The sequence below is a fragment of the Herpailurus yagouaroundi genome, unplaced genomic scaffold (assembly GCF_014898765.1).
Source record: "Herpailurus yagouaroundi ecotype Mexico unplaced genomic scaffold, PumYag 28, whole genome shotgun sequence".
Classification (NCBI taxonomy): Eukaryota; Metazoa; Chordata; class Mammalia; order Carnivora; family Felidae; genus Herpailurus; species Herpailurus yagouaroundi.
Genome location: NW_024412376.1, coordinates 118,391,741 through 118,415,335, shown reverse-complemented (window position 1 = coordinate 118,415,335; position 23,595 = coordinate 118,391,741). Strand labels below are relative to the sequence as shown.

The 23,595-nt window shown below is 34.1% G+C and overlaps 1 protein-coding gene across 36 annotated transcripts in view; it reads left to right on the top strand.

Moving 5' to 3' along the window:
* ADGRL3 (adhesion G protein-coupled receptor L3) overlaps positions 1–23,595 on the top strand; it is an 842,607-nt gene that overhangs the window by 306,877 nt on the left and 512,135 nt on the right. For 35 of the 36 annotated variants that reach the window (XM_040482575.1, XM_040482534.1, XM_040482367.1 and 32 more), the window contains exons 3-4: positions 729–972; positions 20,426–20,629. In XM_040482575.1, coding sequence (XP_040338509.1) covers positions 918–972; positions 20,426–20,629 — 259 coding nt within the window. In that variant the 5' untranslated portion in view covers positions 729–917. The remainder of the gene's footprint in view (positions 1–728; positions 973–20,425; positions 20,630–23,595) is intronic. The other variant, XM_040482516.1, reaches the window with a different exon arrangement.

The window sequence follows — 23,595 nt, the reverse complement described above, 5'->3', positions numbered from 1 at the left end:
CCACATCTTAAATTGTAAGATCCTGAAGAATCATTTCCATGTTTTGTTCAGTGTCCTATCCTCTGTTCCTAGCCCAGTGCTTTGTATTTCAGTGGATATTCAGTAAACCTCCTTTGAATGAATTAGCTATATTTAAGCATAAGTACTTAACATAAATCTAAGATCTTCATGGATTAATGTACAAAGATGCTTTGGAAAATAATATAGTTAATATTTAGAATGATTTCTGAATTGAATATCAGGGACTAGAATGAAAGTAAGACTCATACATGTAACTTTTATTTGTTAACTTATAGTATATGGTGATCAATGAATCTTATGGTAATGGCAATGAATGAATTTTTTGCTTTATTATTCTAATGTTAGTAAAAAATAGGTTTGTGGAAAATTTTTATGTAAAATAAACCCCAACTCTATACATATTAACAAATTACACAAATCAATTGCTAATTTATTATGGTACAAATTGATATAACATATTGATATTAACTTTTCCAGCGAGACTGAATTATTTCTTTCAGTCAGTTTGGAAGCAGGGAAATAAACTCTGTGGTGATATATGCATAAATAGTGTCCTGCAGGTTACTTCCTCATTTTTATATATGACGCCTTAATAAATTAGAATGAAGGGAGGGAGGTATACAGATGTTCAAGTCAGCAAATGAACTTTCAAGGAATTAAGATGAGAATATGTGTTTTGATAATCCATTTTGTTTTCTTGTTTGCAGGATTCAAATTTGGGATACTGGTGTTTCTGTTTTTGAGGATTTTTTTTTTTTTTGAGGGAAAGTTGTTTTTTTTTTTTTTTTTTTTTAAATCATCGGTCTTGGAATACAGAAGAGGAACCAGAAATACACTCATTTTGTTTCACGCTGGGAACACTCAGTTTTGAGGCACTCACGCCCGAGTTCACAGCCATGTGGCCATCACAGCTACTAGTCTTTATGATGCTCATAGCACCGATCATTCAAGGTAAGACCTTTACTTAGATTTTTGTGCGAAGCTTCATGTTGTCCCTATTTGCACTGGATCCTTTCTTATAAATCTTTGCTCCATGATTTAGCAGCTTTTGCCTGCATAAATAGAAGTAAATTAAATTAAAAAGGCCATAATATGTACCATGAGCTGCAATAAATACAACTTTGAGTTTCATTTCTGAAAGTAGCTTTTGAAATGTATTTTTTAAAGAATTCTTGCATGTTTTACTATTTGTTTTTACCACACTTGTGGAAAATCAGCTGAATTGTTAACTATATCATTTATTCTGAATTTTTTGGCCTTCCTATTTTTGTAATTACAATACTTTTTAATTTAATAAGTATGTATATTTGAAAGAAAACACCCCAAAATCTGCTTTCTTACACCAAGTAATCGTTTGTTTCTGAGTGTTTACTACTGTGTTCAGTCTTTAATATACAGAATGCAAACTAAACCTCTCATTTAACCAAAAATTGTTTCTTTCATATACCTTTTAATGCAAAGAAAGAAAAAAAATGCCAAAATGATATGAACATATGATGAAAGATAATTTTACGGAAGAAAACTGATCACCTTATAAAAAACTGTATATTTTGTTCATTTAGACATTTTGGTATTTGTAACACAAATGTGATAGTTAAATGATCCATCGTTGCAAATTTTGTGAAAGATAATTATTTAATAAGAGAAACTCTATACGGCTTAGTAGAATATTCACTGAATCTTTCTAAAAACTGGCAGAGTCTGCATACATATGTAGCTTATTGACAATTTAAAGTCTTCTACTAATTATCACTGGTTTTGCACTAAGATGAAAATGGTATAACACAGTCACTCTCTCATACATTAATGGCAATTATAGCAAAGAAAGGAACACAGCTGTATTTACCACTGCTTAGGAGGTCTCAGAATAGTATAGTGTAGCAAGCACCTGAAATCAATTTTTAGCCTCTTTAGCTCACTTTTGGTTTTTAATTGACTACAAATATCTGTTGTAGTTTATCAGGGATGCAATTCTGAATTTGGCACATATTCTTGTGTCAACCTGAATTACATTCTGCCGTCACTATAAAAACTGGATAAGATACCTTCTGTGTCTTTTGACATTTTTTCCCCTAAAGTTTCCCTGGTTTAGCACATGTTTTCTAGAGTAATCGCTACAATGTAAGGTAGTGCTTTATTAAAGACATGAAAGTAAACCTGTACAACCATCTGGTTTTAAATGATGCAAATTCATCAAAAATTTCAAAATGTTTGTTTAATCCATATACTGATGGAGAACTTACATTCACATAATTGAGTACATATATCATTTTGTGGTAAGGGACAATAAAAGAATTCTGTCCCTTTAAACAAGTGTTTTTCTAATTCTCTGTATATCTAAAGATTATTCTAATTGGGTTTTTTGGTGTTATAAAGATGCCTCACTCATAAGGTCATTTTGAGGATTAAATGAATAGCATGTGTAGAGAATCTAGCACAGTGCATGACAAGTATTCAGTGTTTGAACATGTTAATTTTCTTCATCATACTATCTGCCTCACTAGTTTATTTTTGTTCTCATTGTAACAACTGGAAATTAGCTAACCATAAGAGCTATTTCATTTGATGTTGATAATCAGAAAAAAACAAAAAACAAAACTCTTTCACTCTCTCTATATGTATACATAAAATTCATATTTAAAACGTCAGTCTAAAGTCATACTTGGTTAGGGGAAGGTAGATTAAAAATAGCAGAAATAGACATTGTAAGAGGCTCTCTTTTCAGAGGTGAAATTTCTGATTTCTAGAAACTGATACCCACTATGTATTTCAGTTGGCCCCAAACATGGCTGAGCCATAGATCATGGGACTTGGATTTGGACCTGTCTCACCCCGCTCCCCACCACCGCACACACACACCCATTCACACACTCATCCTCTCTCTGAGTAACTCTGAAAAGTATTTAAAAACTCCTAATAGAGCAAATAGAAAATTGACCTGGTATATAAAATATGTTGGGCTAAAACTGAAGTAATCCTTTCCGCTGCATGTGAACTACTTTTTATTATCTTGACTTTGAGCCATATTATGCTACATAATATAGAAGCTTTCTATTTATAAACTTTATCCTTATTACCTTGAATAGGAATTTTAAACCTTCACACCTGAAAAAATGCAAGTCAGTTTTGTCTGTCTTCTATAGAAGGCCTTCTCCACTGCTTTTGTGATGCCATTTCTAACTTGTAAATAAAAGGCTTCTTCATATGAACAGCCTTTTGGAACCCAGATTGCTTATAAATATGGGAATGCACTTTGATCAGTGTTGATATTAGAAGATAGACTTTTTTTTTTCTTTTTAGAATCCTACCAATCCTGTCTTAAAGGAATACCACATAACTTGGAAATTTAGACAGCTGAGTTAAAATGATGTCACAGTTACAGAAGGACGTACTCTTGTTTCTGAAACATCCCCTGGTAGCATCTCTTTGCCTACTGCTATTGAGATGTCCAGCTTCATTTGCTACTCCTGACCATAGAGAATTGAGTTATCTGGGTATGACCTGAATTGCTTTTTTCTCCACAGCAAATAATAATGATGGCTACTGATTTCATAGCCATGAACTTTAGATGTATTGATACAGTTAATCCTCACAACATTCTCATGGGTTTAATATATTTACTATTACAGTAAAACCTTGGTTTGCAAGCATAACTCATTCTGGAAACTTGCTTGTAATCCAAAGTACTCGTATATCAAAGCGAATTTCAAGAACCATTGGCTCAGTTGTGATCATGTGATGAGAGATGTCATGTGCTACTCATATTGCAAGACATCGTTCTTTTTTCAAGTTAAAATTTATTAGAAATGTTTGCTCATCTTGCAGAACACTCACAGAACAAGTCATTCACAATCCAAGGTTTTACTGTATTATCATTATCATTTTTTTACAGTAAAAACATTGACATACTGAATGGTAAAGGAACTTGACTGAAGTTATACAACTATTATGAGACCTAGATGGGATTTAAAATGAAGGACCTGGCTTCTTGAGCTCTGGCCTTACTGCCAGTAGTTAATCAATTACTATGAAGGCCTTTCTTCCCTGCAGAGCAAACCATCTCAATTCTTCTGATCATTTGGGAGAAGGTGAGGCAGACATGCAGATCCCCTGCCTCTTCCATGTTCTGGGCACAGGCAGATGGGGCTTTGGAAGTCTCACAGACCTGTGATGAAATTTCAGCTCTGCCAGCTACTAGTTCTGTAACCGTGTTACTTGGTAAACTTGTTGACAAATATCCATTATCACCCAATGTGAGCCAGAAAACTGGGCTAGCTACTAAAAATATGGTAGTAAACAAAAAATTTTAATTCTTCCCTCAAGGAGCTAACAGCAACTTAAAAATTTGTAAGCCTGCTTTTTATCTGCAAGCTTGAACATTTATTCCCTCAGAGTTATTTTAGAAAATAGAATAATATCTATGTATAGCTTCTAATGTAGTACTTGGCTTTGGTAAATCTTTCTTATATTTTTCTATTCCTAAATACCTTGAAATGGAGCTAACACTCTGAGAATTAGATAAGAATTCCAAATTATCTTCATCTTACTGTGAGAATTGAAATACACTTTTTTTTTGGTACTTGAACCTCTCTATTTAAGTTTTTCCAGTATATTCTCGGTACTAGTTTCTAAACAAATTCTCAAGCTGGTATGCATGAAGGTTTAGTATATAATTGTCTATATATAATAACGTATTATAGTAGATGATTGTATATAGTTGCAGTGGTGGTACTACATAACTGGTAATATATAATTGTTGGTGGTGCATTTTGTGCCTGATTTCCACATGGGTAAAATTAGAAAGTAAGCTAAAGAATAAATCTGAAAAGTGTTTACGTTAGTTGAATAATCTCCATGTTATCCTAGAAAGTCTGCCCAGTGTTTGATATAGGAAAACAAAATTAATCAGTACATCCACACTTTATATGTATATATACACAGTTTTTAAGGTAGGAAATGTCTCTGGTTCTGTGTTTATCTGTTCATATTTTTTGTCTCTGTGTACCTCTGTATTTCTCTTTTTTTCTGTTTTCCATGACTGTGCCCCTTTCCCGTACAGCCATAAACCCTTATCTATAATGCAGTGAGACCTGGCAGAAGTAAAAAGAAACCACTAAAGCAGATGGCCAGTTTTTTGCTGTTAACTAATGTAGTGTAGCATGAAGATAAAGGATTTTTTTTTTGTTGTTGTTGTTCTATTGATGTGGTTGGGAGCAAGGGACAAGAAGGGAGTTGGAGAACAATAATCTGATAATAACCTGGGCACTAGGGCTTATTATGATTGGCAGTAAAGGAATACCAATGTCCAGTGTGATACATGGGCTAAGAGATCTGGTACCCAAGCCACAATGGATTGAGAAGGTGGTTGGGGTGCTCAGATATTTTAACCGTATCTCCTCTTGATTAAATTGTACTTATAAACTGCATCACAATTGAAAAGATAGAAAACAGGATAATTGGAACTTCCTGTGGGTAAAGGGGAACAATATATTTATGGTACCTCTGCATGCAAAATGAGGCTTAAAAAAATCCTTCTCTAACCACCATATGCATATTTTTTCTGACAGTCTATTTTTTAAAGTTGCATGTGTATTTATATATTTGTGGACTTTATAGGCTGTTTTTTATTATGTTCAAGGAATTAATTATAATAATCAGCTATTAAGAGCAAAACTGTTGATCATACCCATATATATTTAGTACTATATTTTTATGTAATTTACATTTTATTATCTGATTTTTACAGTTATAATACTGTTTAATGTGTCAGTGATTTAAAATAATATGCACATTTCTTAACTTCTAATAAAATATAAAGCTTGAGAAAATATAAAAATACATTTCACTGCATAGCATCTTGCCATATAATTCTCTTTATGAAGTCATATTTTATTGATTGTGAAAAAGTCAGCTTGACTTCTAAGCTCTGCTTAACTTTGTTATTTTTAGAAATTAATCATCCTTGGAATGTTTATAATGTTTGCCAGCCTAGATAATTTGTAATACTCCCAGTAATGCCACTATGTTTATGGTCAAGTATGTTATACAGAAAAAAAGTCTTTGTCATGGTCATGATATATGAGGCTACTGTGGAACACATCCAACACCATCTGCATTACCCACTTGGTACTGAATTTCAAAATATATATTTTGTAAGTTAACTGCAACCTCTAATATCACAATATAAATCACAAGTACACATAGATGATAGCTTTCTTTTATAAGAACGTGTTCAGAAACCTCCCCTACCTACTCGGTATGCAGGTTAGTTATTGGAAAAGAACTTTTGCCTTTGCACTTGCAAAATGTGTTATATGTGAATTATATGGTACTGATACTCTATGAGTAACATGTATTTACTGTGAGAGCGAAATAGCATTTTCCTATCTTCAGATTTTAGGTCAGACTATTTGGGGGTGGTTAGGATCATATCTTATTTTTTATATTTCTTGGCCTTGGGGTTGACCAGGACTGCAATAGGGTAGTTGTACTCTTGGTGTAGAGTGAATTAAAAAACAATTGGATTACATAACTTATAAATATCTACTTATTTTCCTCTTGTTTGCATTGCTAATTACTTTCATTCTCAATGTAAGAATAAGTGTTTTCACATGTATAATTTCATGTGAGTAGCTATAATACATATTTCATGCATTTACTTCCTCCATTCTGATTGCTAAATGGTTCTTTAATAACCACTCAAAAAATTGAAATGCAGTAGTTGAAAGAGTCTCATTGATTTGTTATGTAAATAAAAGACAATATATTGTATTATGATCTATTTTAATTTGGCAGTTTAGAATAAGACCTTGTTGAAAAATAGGCTCATTCATTCTCTACTTGTTTTTGAGTTTTTTTTTTTAAATGTTTATTTATTTTTGAGACAGAGAGAGACAGAGTGCAAGTGGGGGAGGGGCAGAGAGAGAGGGAGACACAGAATCTGAAACAGGCTCCAGGCTCTGAGCTGTCAGCACAGAGCCCGACACGGGGCTCGAACCCACGAACCGTGAGATCATGACCTGAGCTGAAGTCGGACGCTCAACCGACTGAGCCACCCAGGCAGGCGCCCCTGTTTTTGAGTTTTTAACTGATAAATTGAAAACAAGTAACTTACATTTTGTTAATAATTACATTTTGTTTTATTTCTATACTTGCCCTATATTGTTATCATAGCAGGAATTAGGTCCTTTCAATATAGAAAATTGTCTTTCTATTAAAAAAAAAAAATCTATCTGAAATGAAACATTTGACCAAATAAGCTAGGGTAGTTAAGGATTTGCCAGAAAAATTTGATAGTTGTATTTACGGAAGTAATAGATATGAATCTTTGTATAAAATAGGCTCTCACAATGACATTTGTTAAGCTTTAGGTGTTTATTTCATCTATACACACTATAGTTTGTGGTGATTTGAATGCCCTAAAGTCATGGTTATAGCTTACTGGTAAAGTACAAGCACATAGTCTCATATATCTCTTTGTTTGTCATTGCCAGTGTCACCTACTTTATTGTCAAAGTAACTCTCCTCATACAAATTTAACTCAGAAAGCAAAAATCCAATAATTCCATGACCCAATGATATAATAAATATTAATGTTTATTAGATTTTCCGTGTAGTCGTGTATGTGTATATATTTTTTAAAATTGGAATGTTAGAAATGAAATTTGTCTTTCATTTTGATTTAACCTTAAACTGTAGATATTTCTGTATTGTATTTAAATTTAAAAACGTATGTCATATGTAGGAGCCATCGGTTACCTAACCATATACTGATAGCTCAAAAGTGAAGGTCATTGACATATTGCCATTATAAATAGCACTGTAAAGGAACACATCTGTACATAAAATTTGACTGTATCTTTGTATCCCTAGAAGAAAATCTCTTGAGAAATAGAGAGTGAAAAAAAAAAAAAGACTTCTTTTTAGGTTCATTAAGAACTATCTTAAGTCAATGTTATAATAAGTTATCAATGCAACCTTGCTTGTTATTAATGCAGTTGTTTAGAACAATTCCACAAGTTTTGGCTACTGTAATAATGAACAATACAAATGAGAATAAACATTCAAATGTTAAGATATTATTTGCCGGGTATGATGATGTATTCAGAAAATTCTAAAAAGAAAAACTTTCTCAGAATAATGAGAACATTTACAGTTCAGATATATGATTCTCATATTCATAAATGATTTGAGTCAAAGCAGCAATGAAATGTATGACTTACTTGGGAAATATCATAGGAGGAAATACATAGAACTTATGAAAAGAAATGTCTAAAACTTTACTGGGAGTTATAAAAGAGAACATTGTAGGGGCACCTGGTTGGCTCAGTCGGTTCAGCGTTCGACGTCAGCTCAGGTCATGATCTCACAGTTTGTGGGTTCGAGCCCCACGTCAGGCCTGTGCTGACAGCTCAGAGCCTGGAGGCTGCTTCAGATTCTGTCTCTCCCTCTCTCTCTCTCTCTGCCCCTCCTCCACTCACACTCTGTCTCTCTCTCAAAATATAAATAAATGTTTAAAATTTTTAAAAATATATTTAAAGAGAATATGCAACATACTATGTTCCTGAATGAAAAGACTGAGTACAACAACAGTAACGAATATTGCCAAATTATTTTGTATAGATTTTTGCACTACTACATTCAAAGTACCAATATGAGCTTTTCTATGTAGAAATTCAACAGAATTATTCTAAAACCTATATTGAATATTAAATAAGAAAACTAGTAAAAATGAAAAAGAATAATAAGGTGCTTGCCCAAGTGATCATAAAAATATATATTGTACAAATACAGTAATTAAAGATAAAAATCTCAAAATTAGGCAAAGTGATCAACTGTAAAAATGAGATCCATAAAATAGCACTGCAGTTTATATGTCTGTATGGCAATGTGGTATGAAGGACTCCTCAGAAAATCAATTGTCTAGTACTAAAATAGGGATCAAACCAATTTGTGTGTGTGTGTGTGTGTGTGTGTGTGTGTGTGTGTGTGTGTGTTTCAAAGTATATATTATGAAATTTCTGGAGAAAGTCCTCTTTAAGTTATCTACTTTAATCTCCTTTTTTGAACACCGTATTAAATAGTACAAAGTAGGCTGCAGTCACAGCAGATTCCTAAATTAATAAAGGTTTCCAGAGAATGTTTCCTTGTTCACCAAACATTCCAAAGCAGGTAAGTGTTTCTGATCAGGGCATGAGTATATGGTGGGAAATGGTAATAGATGTCATTCTTTTGCTCTCACAGTTATACATAGAACCGGTCTAATATCGTGAAGCTTCCAAAGTCATTCTGAGGGTCATTGCCTTTCCGGTCTGCAGGGAGGAGCAAGGAGCACTGTGGAGATTCTAATCGAAAATTTTTATGGATATGCTTGGAAGTAGTGCACATTATTTCTGCATCCATTTCCATTAAATAAAACTCCATAGCTACACCTATAAAGGGGTCTGAAAGGTATAGTCCTCTTGAGATAAAGGAAGCTATGTATAAAAGATACCATGTAGCTTTAACAAAGAAAAGTGGATCTAATGCACTAATATAGTTTTTAAATGTATAAATGGAGGGATTTTTTTACAGCTTTATTGATACATTTAATATATCATAAAACTCACCCATGTAAAGTATGTGGTTCAGAAGATTTTATTGTATGCATAGGTGTGCAGCCATCAACACGGTCAATTTTAAAACATTATCAGTCCTTCAGAAAGAAACCCCATACCCATTAGTGGTCACACCTGGTTTCCCCTTTCCCAGTCCCTGGAAACCACTAATCTACTTTATATTTCTATGGATTTGCCTATTCTGGACTTTTTGTATAGGTAGAATTGTATCATTTTTGATCTTTTGTGACTTGATTATTTCACTTAACATAGCATTTTAAAAATTTATGCTTATCATAGCATGTATCAGTAATTGATTCTTTTTCATTGCCAAATAATATTCCTTTGTGGCAACATACTACATCGTATTTATCAGTTAATAGAAATGTGGATGATTCCTACTTTTTGGCTATTCTGCATAATGCTGTTATGAAAATTCCTGCACAAGTTTTTGCACGGACCTGTTTTTACTTCTCTTGGGTACACGTAGGAGTGAAATTGCTGAGTCACATAATAGCATTCTGAATACTGCTAAACTGTTTTCCAGAGTGATTTCACAATTACACAATCCAAACAATATGAAGCATCTCATTTTACCACATCGTCACCACACTTGCTATTATCGGCTGTCGTCTTTACTTTAGTCATCCTAGTGAAGATGAAATTGTGTCTCATTGTAGTTTTGATTTGCATATCTTTAATGCATAATGATGTTGAGCTTCTATTCATGTGCTCTTTGGTTGTGTGTATATCTGACCTGGAGAAATATTCAGTCATTTCTTAATGACTTTTTATTATGAAGTTCTGAGTGTTCTTTATAGAAATACCTTTTATTAGAAAAGAACAGAGAATATTGTTAGAATATATTTAGATTTAAGAGTTCTTTTGACTGCATAGTCTAAGAGAAGCTTTTTGCCTGGATTTACCCACTTAAATCTCATCTATTTTATATTCACTAGGAAATCATATACCGTTTATCTAGCCTCATGCCTCCTCCCTTTTACTTACATATTTAATTTCTAGAAATAGTGTACTAATTCAGATTTTTATTATGACAAAAACTAGTATTTGACAGTGATTGAAATTTCACTCTTATATGTGAATTATATAGCAGTGACTTCTATACAAAACATCAAGGTAATTAATTGGATTCTTCTGGTAGTATCCAATTACTCTTGCCTAAGAACATGATAAAGAACATTAACCTTTAATCCTGGTGACCAAAAGTGTTTCTGTTTTTGGTCTAGTCTGAATTCTAGTCTTTCCATATTTTGGAAATCCTCTTATTTATATATTTTTGTATTTTCACTCAAATAATACTGTAAATATTGAATCTTTCATTTCATTTCCATAGATACTTTTTCTCTAATATGTTCTGCAAACTACTGGATGCTTCTTAATCTCAAGAAAGTTATGCAATTCATTATTCTATCAAATCTGCATATTGTATAATAGTGACTTTTGGAGCCACTCACATCACAGCTTTATCTTTTTTAAAGTAATCTCCACACCCATTGTGGGGTTCAAACTCATGACCCCGAGATCAAGAGTCAGATGCTCTACCAACTGAGCCAGCTTGGCACCTCCTGGACCCACTCACACTGGAGCGTTAAACAAACAAAGATGAGAATGAGAAGAAAACCTGAGATTTTATATGGCAACAATCCTAACAAATTTGCACTATTTCAGCATACTAGGCTTATCTGAAATGTTACTATTTGAGAAGAAAAGATGAGGAGAAAGCTAAATAAAGATAATGCATGATTTATAAAGGTTGCTATGGAATAGCTCCTGCAGTTTTAAGGGACCATGAATGGAGGAAGATGTCAACATATTTAGAAGTAATATTTATGTGAAGCCAGAAACTGAAGTATACAATATTGTCCAATCTAAGCTGCTTTTAGAATCCTAATTTGCATGCCCCTATTGAATGAAAAGAAAGATTTCAAAACTTAGAGTCTAATTGCAATTCTGTGACTTCCAAGGTATGTGACCTTAACTAATGTGATTCACAGTTTCCTTATTTGTCAAAGGGATAATTAGGCCTACTTTGTTATAGTATGAGGATCAAGTAAAATAATGTATAGAAAAGCCCTAACACAAAGCCTCACACATTTAATCCTGGGAGAATGTGGTCATTAAAACATACCTTTTGGAATTAGAATTTAAAAAACAAATGACCTGGATAGTAAGCAAAATTTAAAATCCAACACCATCTTGGGGTCACTTACTTTCCATAGTGTTTTTCAAAGACTGCATTGTGTATTTTTAATCCCCAAATGTGACAGTTTCTCTAATTATGAGCCTACACATTTGTACACACATTCTATCTTTATATTCAGGACTCATCCACTGGACTGTAACTAAGTCTTTAATGAGTTACTAATGAACATCTTAAGCTTAGATCAGCATTTAAAAAAATGTTAAAGAGTGTTGAAAAGCTATTCAGAGTGCAAGCCTGTTGCTTTTAATTAGACTATAAACCCCCCAAAAAATGTCCTGTCTTCACTATTCATCCAAGGTTGAAAGAAATTGAATAGTGAGTGACAGATATACTCTGACTTTGGTATTATTAGTTTAATGTTAAGGGGGATAAGTACAATGAGCTAAATCAGAGAAATTATTATCTTGATTAAATGCAAAGGTAAAAATAATATGTAAAACCAAAATAGCATTTTACAGTGATTGAATTTTTTCTCCCCTCTACTCAGATGACTTTGAAACATTGTTGTTGTTGCATTAGAGGATAACAGATGACGTGAGGAACAAAATGCAGATACGATTAGATCATGTAGATCATGTAGACAACCCCCCCTCAAAAAAAAAAAAAAACAAGCCTTATATATTCATAAAAAGAATGAACAGTTGGCTTTTACCTATTACCACTTCTCACCAATCTGTTGGAGGTACCATTGAAAGCAGTAATCATAGACACAACCTGAATTAGATCAGGACTATTCTTTTCTGTAGCTCTTGTGACAAATCAACAATGGTGGCAACTATTTTGCAACGACCCTTTCTTTTCCCTTTTGATAGTGAAGTTGGTGAAACCATGCAAACTTTAAGGGCACATGATTTAATAATGAAGACAGATAATACATAAAATTCAAAGCAGCAGGCTAGTATGATGCTATCCCTCTGGGGAATGCTGCACATTGGGCTAAAAGGGAGCCTTTCAGATTAGTCACAATAGCTCAGGACAGTGGCAATAGCTGTGATAGCCTACATGTTTTATAGTTTACAGGCTGTTGTTAGGACACAGGTTGGATGTCATGCCTCTGCACTGAGATAAAAACCACTGTGTCAATTTTTAAGCATAGGTGTCCAATAATAATCATACTCCATGTAAATACAACCAAGCATAATAAAATAGATCATTTTAACATGCTAGCCTGTTAATGTATCTGCTTTCTTGTTAACCAGCATTTAGACATTCATTTTGTGTGTGTGTTGAGGAGGGATGGTGGGGGTAAAAACCTCTTAGGACCAAAAAAAAAAAAAACATAGGTAAAAATTTTTCACTCTTCTCAACCATCTTCAGAGATACCAGTTATGATTAACTTAAGATAGGAAGAACTCACTAACAAGATAGATTTCTGTCAAAATATATGTTTTTTTCATTTTTAATTTAATTTTTTTAACTTACATCCAAATTGGTTAGCATATAGTGCAACAATGATTTCAGGAGGAGATTCCTTAGTGCCTCTTACCCATTTAGCCCATCCCCCCTCCCACAACCCCTCCAGTAACCCTCAGTTTGTTCTCCATATTTATGAGTCTCTTCTGTTTTGTCCCCCTCCCTGTTTTTATATTATTTTTGTTTCCCTTCCCTCATGTTCATCTCTTTTGTCTCTTAAAGTCCTCAAACGAGTGAAATCATATGATTTTTGTCTTTCTCTTACTCATTTCACTTAGCATAATACCCTCCAGGTACATCCATGTAATTGCAAATGGCAAGATTTCATTCTTTTTGATTGCTGAGTAATACTCCATTGTATATATATACCACATCTTCTTTATCCATTCATCCATCGATAGACATTTGGGCTCTTTCCATACTTTGGCTATTGTTGATAGCACTGCTATAAACATTGGGGTGCATGTTTCCTTTCGAAACAGCACACCTGTATCCTGTGGATAAATGCCTTGTAGTGCAATTGCTGGGTCGTAGCATAGTTCTATTTTTAGTTTTTTGAGGAACCTCCATACAGTTTTCCAGAGTGGCTGCACCAGCTTGCATTCCCAAAATACATGTGGCCTTCAATGGTTTTTCCCACACACCAAGTATCATTGGCACTGATTCAGGGAAAGTGCCCCATTACTAGTGTTTTAAAGATTTGTAAGGAAGGAAATTATTGACTTTACAACATTCTGAAAGTGTCGCTTCCATACCATTAAAGTTTTAGTATACTTTAACAGGGAAGTAGACACAAGGAAATTAAAAGAAAATCAGTATTTTCTGAATTATAAATTCCAGAGTTTTATTTTTTTTTTAATTTTTTTTCAACGTTTTTATTTATTTTTGGGACAGAGAGAGACAGAGCATGAACGGGGGAGGGGCAGAGAGAGAGGGAGACACAGAATCGGAAACAGGCTCCAGGCTCCGAGCCGTCAGCCCAGAGCCTGACGCGGGGCTCGAACTCACGGACCGTGAGATCGTGACCTGGCTGAAGTCGGACGCTTAACCGACTGCGCCACCCAGGTGCCCATCCAGAGTTTTATTTTTGTGCCATGAATTTAAATCCGTTTGTATTATGTTTACAAAAAAGCAGACATTTTTAGTTAGAGAATAAAGTGTATTGGTTATTACTCCTCTGATGAATAAGATATATAATACACATTCAATTTGAATGAAAATAATGTCTTCATGTCAGAAGCTGCATTTTTAAAATAAATTTATATCCCCAGAAACTTTACTCTGTGCTTACTCATTTTAACCAATACTTGAGGTATTTACACCACAGTATTACAATCTAGGTGGCCGTTCTAATGAACGAAACACAGTTTTCCCCACTGTATTTAGCTTTATTCATAATCAAGTGTTTTACTCTCCCACTATTTTCAGAATATCATCCAGCTTTTATATCATGATTGTTCAGTCTTCTAGTGACAGTTTAGCCAGAATATATTTTATTTTACTGTAATAAGCTATGTTGTAGAGAAAAATAACAAAGGACCCTACTTGGAGGGAAATTGGTTACCCACATAGGGCATACCGACACTTCATGAAGCATTTCGGTCTGGAGAAGTCTATTGAGTTAAGTTGAGTAATATCCAGGTATACTATGAAAGTTGCTTCATCATACACAGGTGGGTAATTCATCACTACAGAACCATTTTCTTATGAGAACCGGAACTGAAACAGATTTTTCTCTGTGTTGGAACTTCCATGTTGTAATTTCTACCTGGTGGCTTCCTTGTCAGTTGCTTGAATTGAAACTTTTATGACTATTGTTAGAGATTACTACCCAGCCTATAAAGAAATTATGCAGCTGTCACATACACCTTAGGGAGAAATCAAGAAAGAAGTAATCTTCTTATATGGCCAAAATGAAGGTGCTGAGGGAAAGGTAGAGCCTTTCAGTATGCATAAGGAAGCAGAATTGGAAAAATGCCTTTACCGACAAGAAAAGGAATGAAAGCAATAGTCTGTTTGTCTGTCTCTCCCTCTCTCTCTCTTTCCCTCTCTTTCTCTCCACTCCCTCCCTTCCACACTTCCCTACCCCTCCCTCTCTCCTCATTATGTATATTGCACTGAATTTGGATTAGACATTCCTTATCACTCAACCATTTGTTGTAAGTATTTCAGTATAAATTCTAGCATTTACATAGCACTTTGCAGTTAGCTGAACACTTATGCACACAGTAGCTCAATGAATACTTACAATCATCCAGTGAATCACAGGTAGTAGTATCAGTAATAAGATGAAAAAATAGATTCAGAGCCATCAATCTAATGATGCAGTGACATTTCAAATACTTGTTAGAAGAGAAACTCAAAAGTTTCCTAAACATCTCATGGAGGCTTCTTCCCATGACATTATAATAACCAACTGAGCATTTGCCTTATTTTGTAGAACTATGATTTAAATGAGAAATAAACAACTTATGGAAGAATGAGCTAGAATATTATAAAACAAATAAAATTTTTAAGTTTAAGGAAGAAAACAATATTGTGTTTATGTAAACCTAGAGATAATAGTGAAAGGTAAAATTGAACAGTGGGTTAGGGTCATAGTTGTAATTATAGTACTGTTAAACTCTTACGAGGCTCATAATTAGCTAATTATTTTAAAAATACGGTAAAATATTGCTCCCAAAGACAAAATAACTTGTGAGAAAAATCACTAGTATGTGAAAGTGAAATCACTGGTAACTCTGATAAATATGCTCTGGTGGGGTTTTGTTGTTAGCATTTCTCTCACCTTAGAAATATCTTAGCATTACAGTTCATGGTTTTGTCTACATCCCATGGTCATTATTATGATCAATAGATGTTTTGGGGGTAGAAGCTGAATCATTGACTAAATTACAAAATTATTCATATAAGGAGAACAAGAAAACAGAAACAGTTGAAATTGGTTAGAAATAATTCTTACTTAGTATTTTTATTATTTATAAGTCAGTATTGATCTCAAAGTATTTCTCATTAAAATATGATTTTTTATATTTATTTCAATTTAAAGCTCCACAGATATGAAAATTCTGGTACTGCCATCATATATACTTAACATCTGATGTGCTTATTATTTTTCCTTTTTTTACCACTTGCTTTAGGTTCACCCTGAACTGTTATTCAGGAGCTTTGATGCTGTGATGGCTTTTGATATTTGGAGACTAACATAAACATGGGAGAAATATTTTGATCATTTCAGTACATTGTGAAATATTTTCATATTTCATGTCTGCCCCCTAGGAAAACAAAATCAAAGTGTTTACATAGTAAAAAATCTGAGTATGAATTGATTATGTAGATAATTTGGATATGGCAATGACTCATATTACTTATAAATATTAAATATTATCTATGATTAAAGCAATTCAAATTTGTAAAATATGAGTGAATCTCTCTGTTTTAAAAATAAGAAGTCTTGGGATATCTGGGTGGCTCAGTTGGTTAAGCATCTGACTTTGGCTTGGGTCATGATCTTGGGGTTCATGGATTCAAGCCCTGTGTCAGGCTCTGGCCTGTCAGCCCAGAGCCTGGAGCCTATTTCAGATTCTGAGTCTCTCTCTCTCTCTCTCTCGGCTCCTCCCCTACTTGTGCTCTGTCTCTCCCTCTCTCAAAAATAAATTAACATTAAAAAAATTAAAAATATGAAGTCTTAATCAGATATGCAAGTTTTAAAGGGGATAAGATGAAGTCTGTCTCTCTCTCTTTCTCTCTCTTTCTGAAGAAGGTTAGAAAGAAAGAACAACAAGATATATTGGACTTATCATTACCTCCTGTCCCCAAACCAAAATTACCTTTGAGACATCTTTGTGTACATAAACAGAGTTTGAAAATGTGGTCTCAAATGGAGATGGGAGGGGAATAGGGTGAGAGGGATGTACGTGTATGCTTCTAAATTATCTTCCCCCTTAGTAATCTTGACAAGAGAAGAGACATTTAGAATGTAAAGGTCTCCTCAAATATGCTTGAAGACAAGTACCTTCCAGGAACAACTTGATGTCTTTTGCACAGCCATTGGTGTAGAATTTAGACAAGTGGTTGGAGAATGCCAGGGTATAGATATCACCTTTCTTGACATGAGGAAGAACTTATTGTTTCAGGTAGAATTGGGTGCCCCAAGGACAGACCGAGCTTCTGATCACTGCCTCTTCGCATGAAATTTGGGAGTTTTTTAAACAGGCATGCTCCAAGGATTATTAGCTAGCATTTGATTTGAATGATTCTTTCCAGACTTCAGATCCTGTGCTTCTAATGGAATACCAGACTTATAAACTCTGATGTTTATCTCAGAGACTTATTTTTACAATAGCTTCAGAAAGACAAATTAGATTTATATTTATAACTCAAATAAATATTTCCCCAGAAGTCATACAATATTTTAACAGTAACATATACAATATTTTAAAACAAAAGTTCAGATTTTGGCTGTGTTCTGTTAGACCTTGACCATGTGGGCAGTGTAATAGCTACTTCACTTTTGCTACACCGATAGGTGATGCTGGATTCCTTTTATAGAGATGATGAAGTTAAAGGAGAGTCAGATCTGCAGATACATAAAATACTCCAGTTTCATAGAACAAATCAGAGTCTAATTTCCTTCAACTTAACAAAGTCAAGTTAACTTTCCAATATTTTGTATTCCTCAGTCTCACTCCATGAAATCATTTAAATCTCTAATACAAACCTGTTCCTTCTAGGTTCCTAGATTTTGCTTTCTAGTGAGTTTGAGAATGTTCTTTTTTCTTGTTTAAGTGTATATTCTTTCCTTTAATACAGATCATATTATATTTTTCAGCTGATGATGGTTTCACCTTTTATTCATTTTAAACATGTGTTATTCTCTACTTACTGTAGAGATTGACCTTTTTTGAAATAATCTCTAGTTGAGTAGAGGTCACTATTGCCAAGTCTTTTTCCCTATCCTGCCTTATTCTTCCTTCCCAGGGACTTCATTCAGTATGAGCTCATGATCTAGGTGTTGCTTGCCTCTCTGATCTCATTCCAAACCATTCTTCTCCCAGTCCACTGCACATAGATTCATTGGCCGTTGTGTTATTCCTTGAATAAACTGTGGTGGTTCCAACTTGAGGAATTGTGATAGCCTGGAATGTTCTTTACTCCTGATTTTGTTGTGACTAGCAAATTACAGTCTCACTGAGATCTCAGTTTAAACTTTACTCCCACAGATAAGTCCTCCATAAAACCCTAAGCAGAGTAGCCTTTACATATTTTCCTATTTAAACTTTCTGTAGATGACTTACATTTATAGCACTTAAAAATTGCCTGTTTGTATATTCTTTTTCTCCTATACCAGAATGGATGATTCATTAAAATAGGTACATGGTCTGTTTTGCTCACCAACATCTTCCAGCACCCAGAAAAAAACCTGGCACCACATAATGCAAACTTAATAAATATTTGTTGAATGAACAAATAAGTGCATGCTCCATCACTCCAAGTGTTCTTATATGTTAAATTGCCTGAGGGCGAAATCTTTCAACTCTGTTATAACCAAAGCTTTTAGGAAAATGTAGCTTTATCATCTGCTGCTCATTTCCTTCCATAATACAGTTTATAAAGATTTAGGGGAAACATGCCTGTATGTATTCAGGTAAAAAATAATTTAAAATTAGTCACATTTTGGGCAATGAGGGCAGGATATTTAGAAGTCAAAAGATCAGAAAATAACATCATTGGAATTAAACATTAAAGGAGATAGAGATTTTGATTTTCACAACTTTTTTGGTCTTGAAACTTGTTACCTTCTTTGACACCTTTTTCATTTACACAATCTATCAAAATAGCATTGAGATTACCTTTTGCCCAGATATTTTAGTACTTATCCATTATAATGAGAATAAATAAAAGGGCAATGGTAAACTTAGTTATATTCGAGACTAGTTATATTCGGAACTATTTTTTTTTTTATCATAGATGGATTGTTTGACAAATTTCTTAGTATCATTTTTGTTTTCTGTAAGGGCCATATAGTTCCTGTGATTTGGGAGAGAACATGTATTTCATTCTTAATTTGCAAATTTTATATGTCAAGAAATTATAGTTCTACTTCATAAATTTATAGGATTAGAAAGATGATTATAAAATTCTCTTGCATTATTGAATTTCCTACTTTCTCTCCTGACTGCTGAATGATAGCCATATAGCATTATTAATGTGTTTTTAAATATGCATGTTTGTAAAAAATAATTGTGTCAAGCAAAATCTTTTTCCTTGTAAACTCTTTTCCTCTCTGTCAGTGGGGGCATTTTCATTATCATTCGTGTTTATCACACTAGTTGGAATTAGTGTAGAAAAATGTGTATTTCCTGTACCAATTCACCAGCAAAATAAAATCCTGTACTTAAATAGCTCTGTTTTTCATAGCATACAGTGTATTACTGTTTTGTGAATTATTAAAAAAATCCTATGTTTACAATTTTATTTTTTCATTATTGTCTTGGTCTTCCATATTGATTCATTTATGTAATATGTACCATCTGTCAGTAGAATCACTGTGTATTTAAATGGCAAAAATGTTTGTATCTCCTTTTCACCTTAATGTTCATCACAGATCTTAATACAGTCTTTCAAAAACTATTAAATGATCTGAAACATATAAAACAATCCATGTAAATGTAACAACACAACACACAAAACAAAATTAATAAAGAATAAATAAATACCTCTCTGAAACTTTTGACACCCATTATCTTATCAAGCTTTTTGCGTGTACTCAGTTCACTAACATTTTTATTTATACTTGCAGATATTAGTACCTATAGATTTACAGCAGAACACTGTGAATCTATAAAATATAAAATGTATATTTTCTCAAGTAGCTTTCTCTTGAAAATTGTGTCTAATTTTCCAATCATTGTCAGGGATTAGGATGAGGTGTTTGGCTTATTTAAGATCGTGATTAGCTAGGACAGAACTGCACAGTCCATATCCCAGTAGGGACCAGGGGATGTGTTCTCCTCAGCTCCAGGGTTATCTGAGCGGGTCCTGGGGTGGCTGGAGTCCAGGGACTATGGCCCGCAGCAGAGAGCAGCCTTGGGAATAGTCTCTAGCCGGGCTTCTTTGCAGCCAGCCTGAGCTGAGCGGAGTCTGATGGTGCGCCCTGCGGTCCCCGCAGGTGGCAAGCACAGTGAGCGACATCCAGCCCTCGCTGCCCCACTGCGACATGCTGAGCGCAGCCCAGGAGGCGCTCTGCCACCCAGACATCTCCTTCAGCAGCCAGCAGCCGAGCGTGCCACTGCTCATCGTGGACAAGGGCCCCGTGGAGCTACCAGAGGAGTTCGTGGTCCAGGTGCCCAAGGAGCCCAGAGTGCAGCCCAAGGTGCGGCCAGCGGTGGGGAAAGGGGGCTGGGGGTGGCTGGGCAGGGACTTCTAGAGGGCTCGGCCCCAGGCGGTGCCCCAAATGTGTCTTTTCATTTATTGACTATCTGCATCCACTCACTGTGGCTGATTTAATGGACTTCGTGGTCTCCTAGCAGTTTTTTAACACTGCATGCTTGTTTGACATTAGAGACTCATCATTACGTCAAAATGTTTGACTTTAAATTTTTGAATGGGTTTGAACTCTCTTTGCATTATCACAGGAAATTTAAAATTACTTTTAGTGACAATTTCAACTACTGTAAAATGTGATGGTTGTAAAAGATAAGTTTTAACATTTCTGATCATCTGCTTGTCTGAAGAAAAAAATTCTCATCAATGGAAACTAGCAAGATTTTGAGGAGAGTATGATGAAAATATCTTGGTTGGGGATTATACATAGTCATTTGAAGCATAAAATCTGATAGAAAAGTGATGGTTATAGAAGCAACCTGATTTTATTAAAAATGTTGAGAGTACTTTATAACAATGTCTTTGCAGCTGGCAAGTGCAGTGAATGACATCCATCCTTTGAAGGTCTAGTGAGAAATATTATACAATATTTGCACAAAATTCAATACTATTCTTTCCCCCAATACTTTTTTTATCTTGTCTGTATGTAATACTTAGGCAGTGTAATTCTTTTGGCTCACTAAACTCCATACAGTCACTTTTATCCCTCTTATGTCCTTCAGGTAATATTATAAATATAATATGTAATATATATTTATATAATATATGTGATATATTTTTATATATGTAGTACATATTCATATGTAATATATGTTAATACTTATTCATTTATGATATTTATACAAATGGATAAATTTATTAAATACAATATGTATATATTTCACATATTATATTTATAATATATAGTATATTTATAATTTTCTTTGTGTAGTACAACATGAAAAAGGCTGGGAAGCATTGGACTGGTAGAACCATGAATATCAAGTCTTTTCCTAAAACAGTGTCACCTCTCCTACCCCTTAATTTCTTCAAGTGGATATTCATACAAAACTACTGGTAAAGGAAGGTAAAATACCAGTGTATTAGCTGAGCTTATCTTCTTAACCCTGTTAACAGTATTCTCTAGTAAAATGAGTTAGAATACTTTGTTTTTGGTTCAGGGACCAAGGGAATTGTATCATAAACTCATCTTAGATTTAATAGACTTGTGAAAATTAAATCTAACTCTTTAATTACTACAGCCACATAGAAAAAATGACTTGGCACTCACGGTGGGTCTGTCCATTCAGTTATATCGTTCAATCAATGTTCTAGAATCTTTCCATTCGGATGAACATTTCTTCCTTGGTGTTGATGATTAGTGACGGATGATTGTCTATGCTTCTTCTACAAAAGTGTGTAAAATTGACTCAACTATGTTCAAAAAATTGAAAGAAAGTGTAGTAAATATTCTTTAAAAACATTTTTTTCTGCTGTCTTGTGTTACCATTTCAAACCTGAAATTGTCTCAATTGGATGCAGTCACATTTTTCTCAGAATGTTCTTTAACAATCTCAAAGTTTTCCTCATGATGCCCTGGATTTGTATTGTAAAATGATTATATAAAATTAATATTTTTTAATTTACTCCAATGCACATAACACTCATCATAATTTCTAGCAGTAGTGAAGAAGGAATCCAGAAATGAAGTTTAATTTTTCAGTAAATGTTATAAATGTTTAAATCAGGAACTAACATTAACATATACACACACTTGCTGGCAATTCAATTTTGAGAAGAAAAAAATTGCAGAATATCAGAATAGTTTTTCCTAGAGAACTTTTACTAAGAAGTTGGCTGATTTTATTTTTATTTTTTTTTTTAATTTTCTTTATTTTTTAAAGTTTATTTACTTTGAGACAGAGAGCACGAGTAGGGGAGAGGCAGAGAAAGAGAGGGCGGGGTTGGGGGGCAAGGAATCCCAGGCAGGCTTCATGCCGTCAGTGCAGATCCTGACACGGGACTGCATCCTACAAACCATGAGATCATGAGCTGAGCTGAAACTAAGAGTTAGATGCTTAACCAACTGAGTCACCCAGGTGCCCCTAGAAATTGGCCAACTTTAAATGTTCCCCAACACTTATAGCTTATAAGATTTTTCTTTGATATTAGCTTTTTCCTTTTGCGACATATATAGCAGGTTACAGTGTAGTAATGAGTTTTAAATCATGCTTTTCTATCAACTTATGAATAAGAAAATTTCATCATATTTTGCTTTAGACAGAAAAGAAAGTGAGGGTATAAGGCAAACTTCATGTGATCTCCTAAATGGAGACTGAGGTAAATGTCATGTGATTTTAAAAAGGAGACTGTGGAATCATGTTAACCCGTTATAATGATACAGTGTGTTTTGAAAGTTGCCTTGTGCAAAAGTAATTTTATCATCCAAACAAAGAGTAACTGAAGGTCATCTTGTAGTGCTACCTATGGAAATAATAAAGGAAAATGAGTAAATATTACAGGGGCATAATCTTTCCTGATATAGAAGATAATACATAGAGCTAGGGCAGGTATTAAAAATGAAACTGAAATAAGAAATACCGTATTTCTTTGAGCTTGAAAAGTGGAAAAGACAGGGAAGAAGGCAAACAAGAAAATGTCAACCTTCCCTTGCTCCCCTCCTCTGCCTTTCTCAAAATACAAGCAACAGTCTGTTACAGAAACAAGATACTCTACGGTACAGAACACTCAGAAATAAATATAAATAATAAAGACTGTTATTAATGTGACTTTAATTGAAAAATCAAACTAATATTCCTTTTAAAAATTGCTAACCTCTGTATTTTTTATTTTTTTAATGTTTATTTATTTTTGAGAGAGAGAGCGTTGAGTGGGGTTGGGGCAGAGAGAGAGGGAGACACGGAATCTGAAGCAGGCTCCAGGCTCGGAGCTGTCAGCACAGAGCTCGATGGGGGA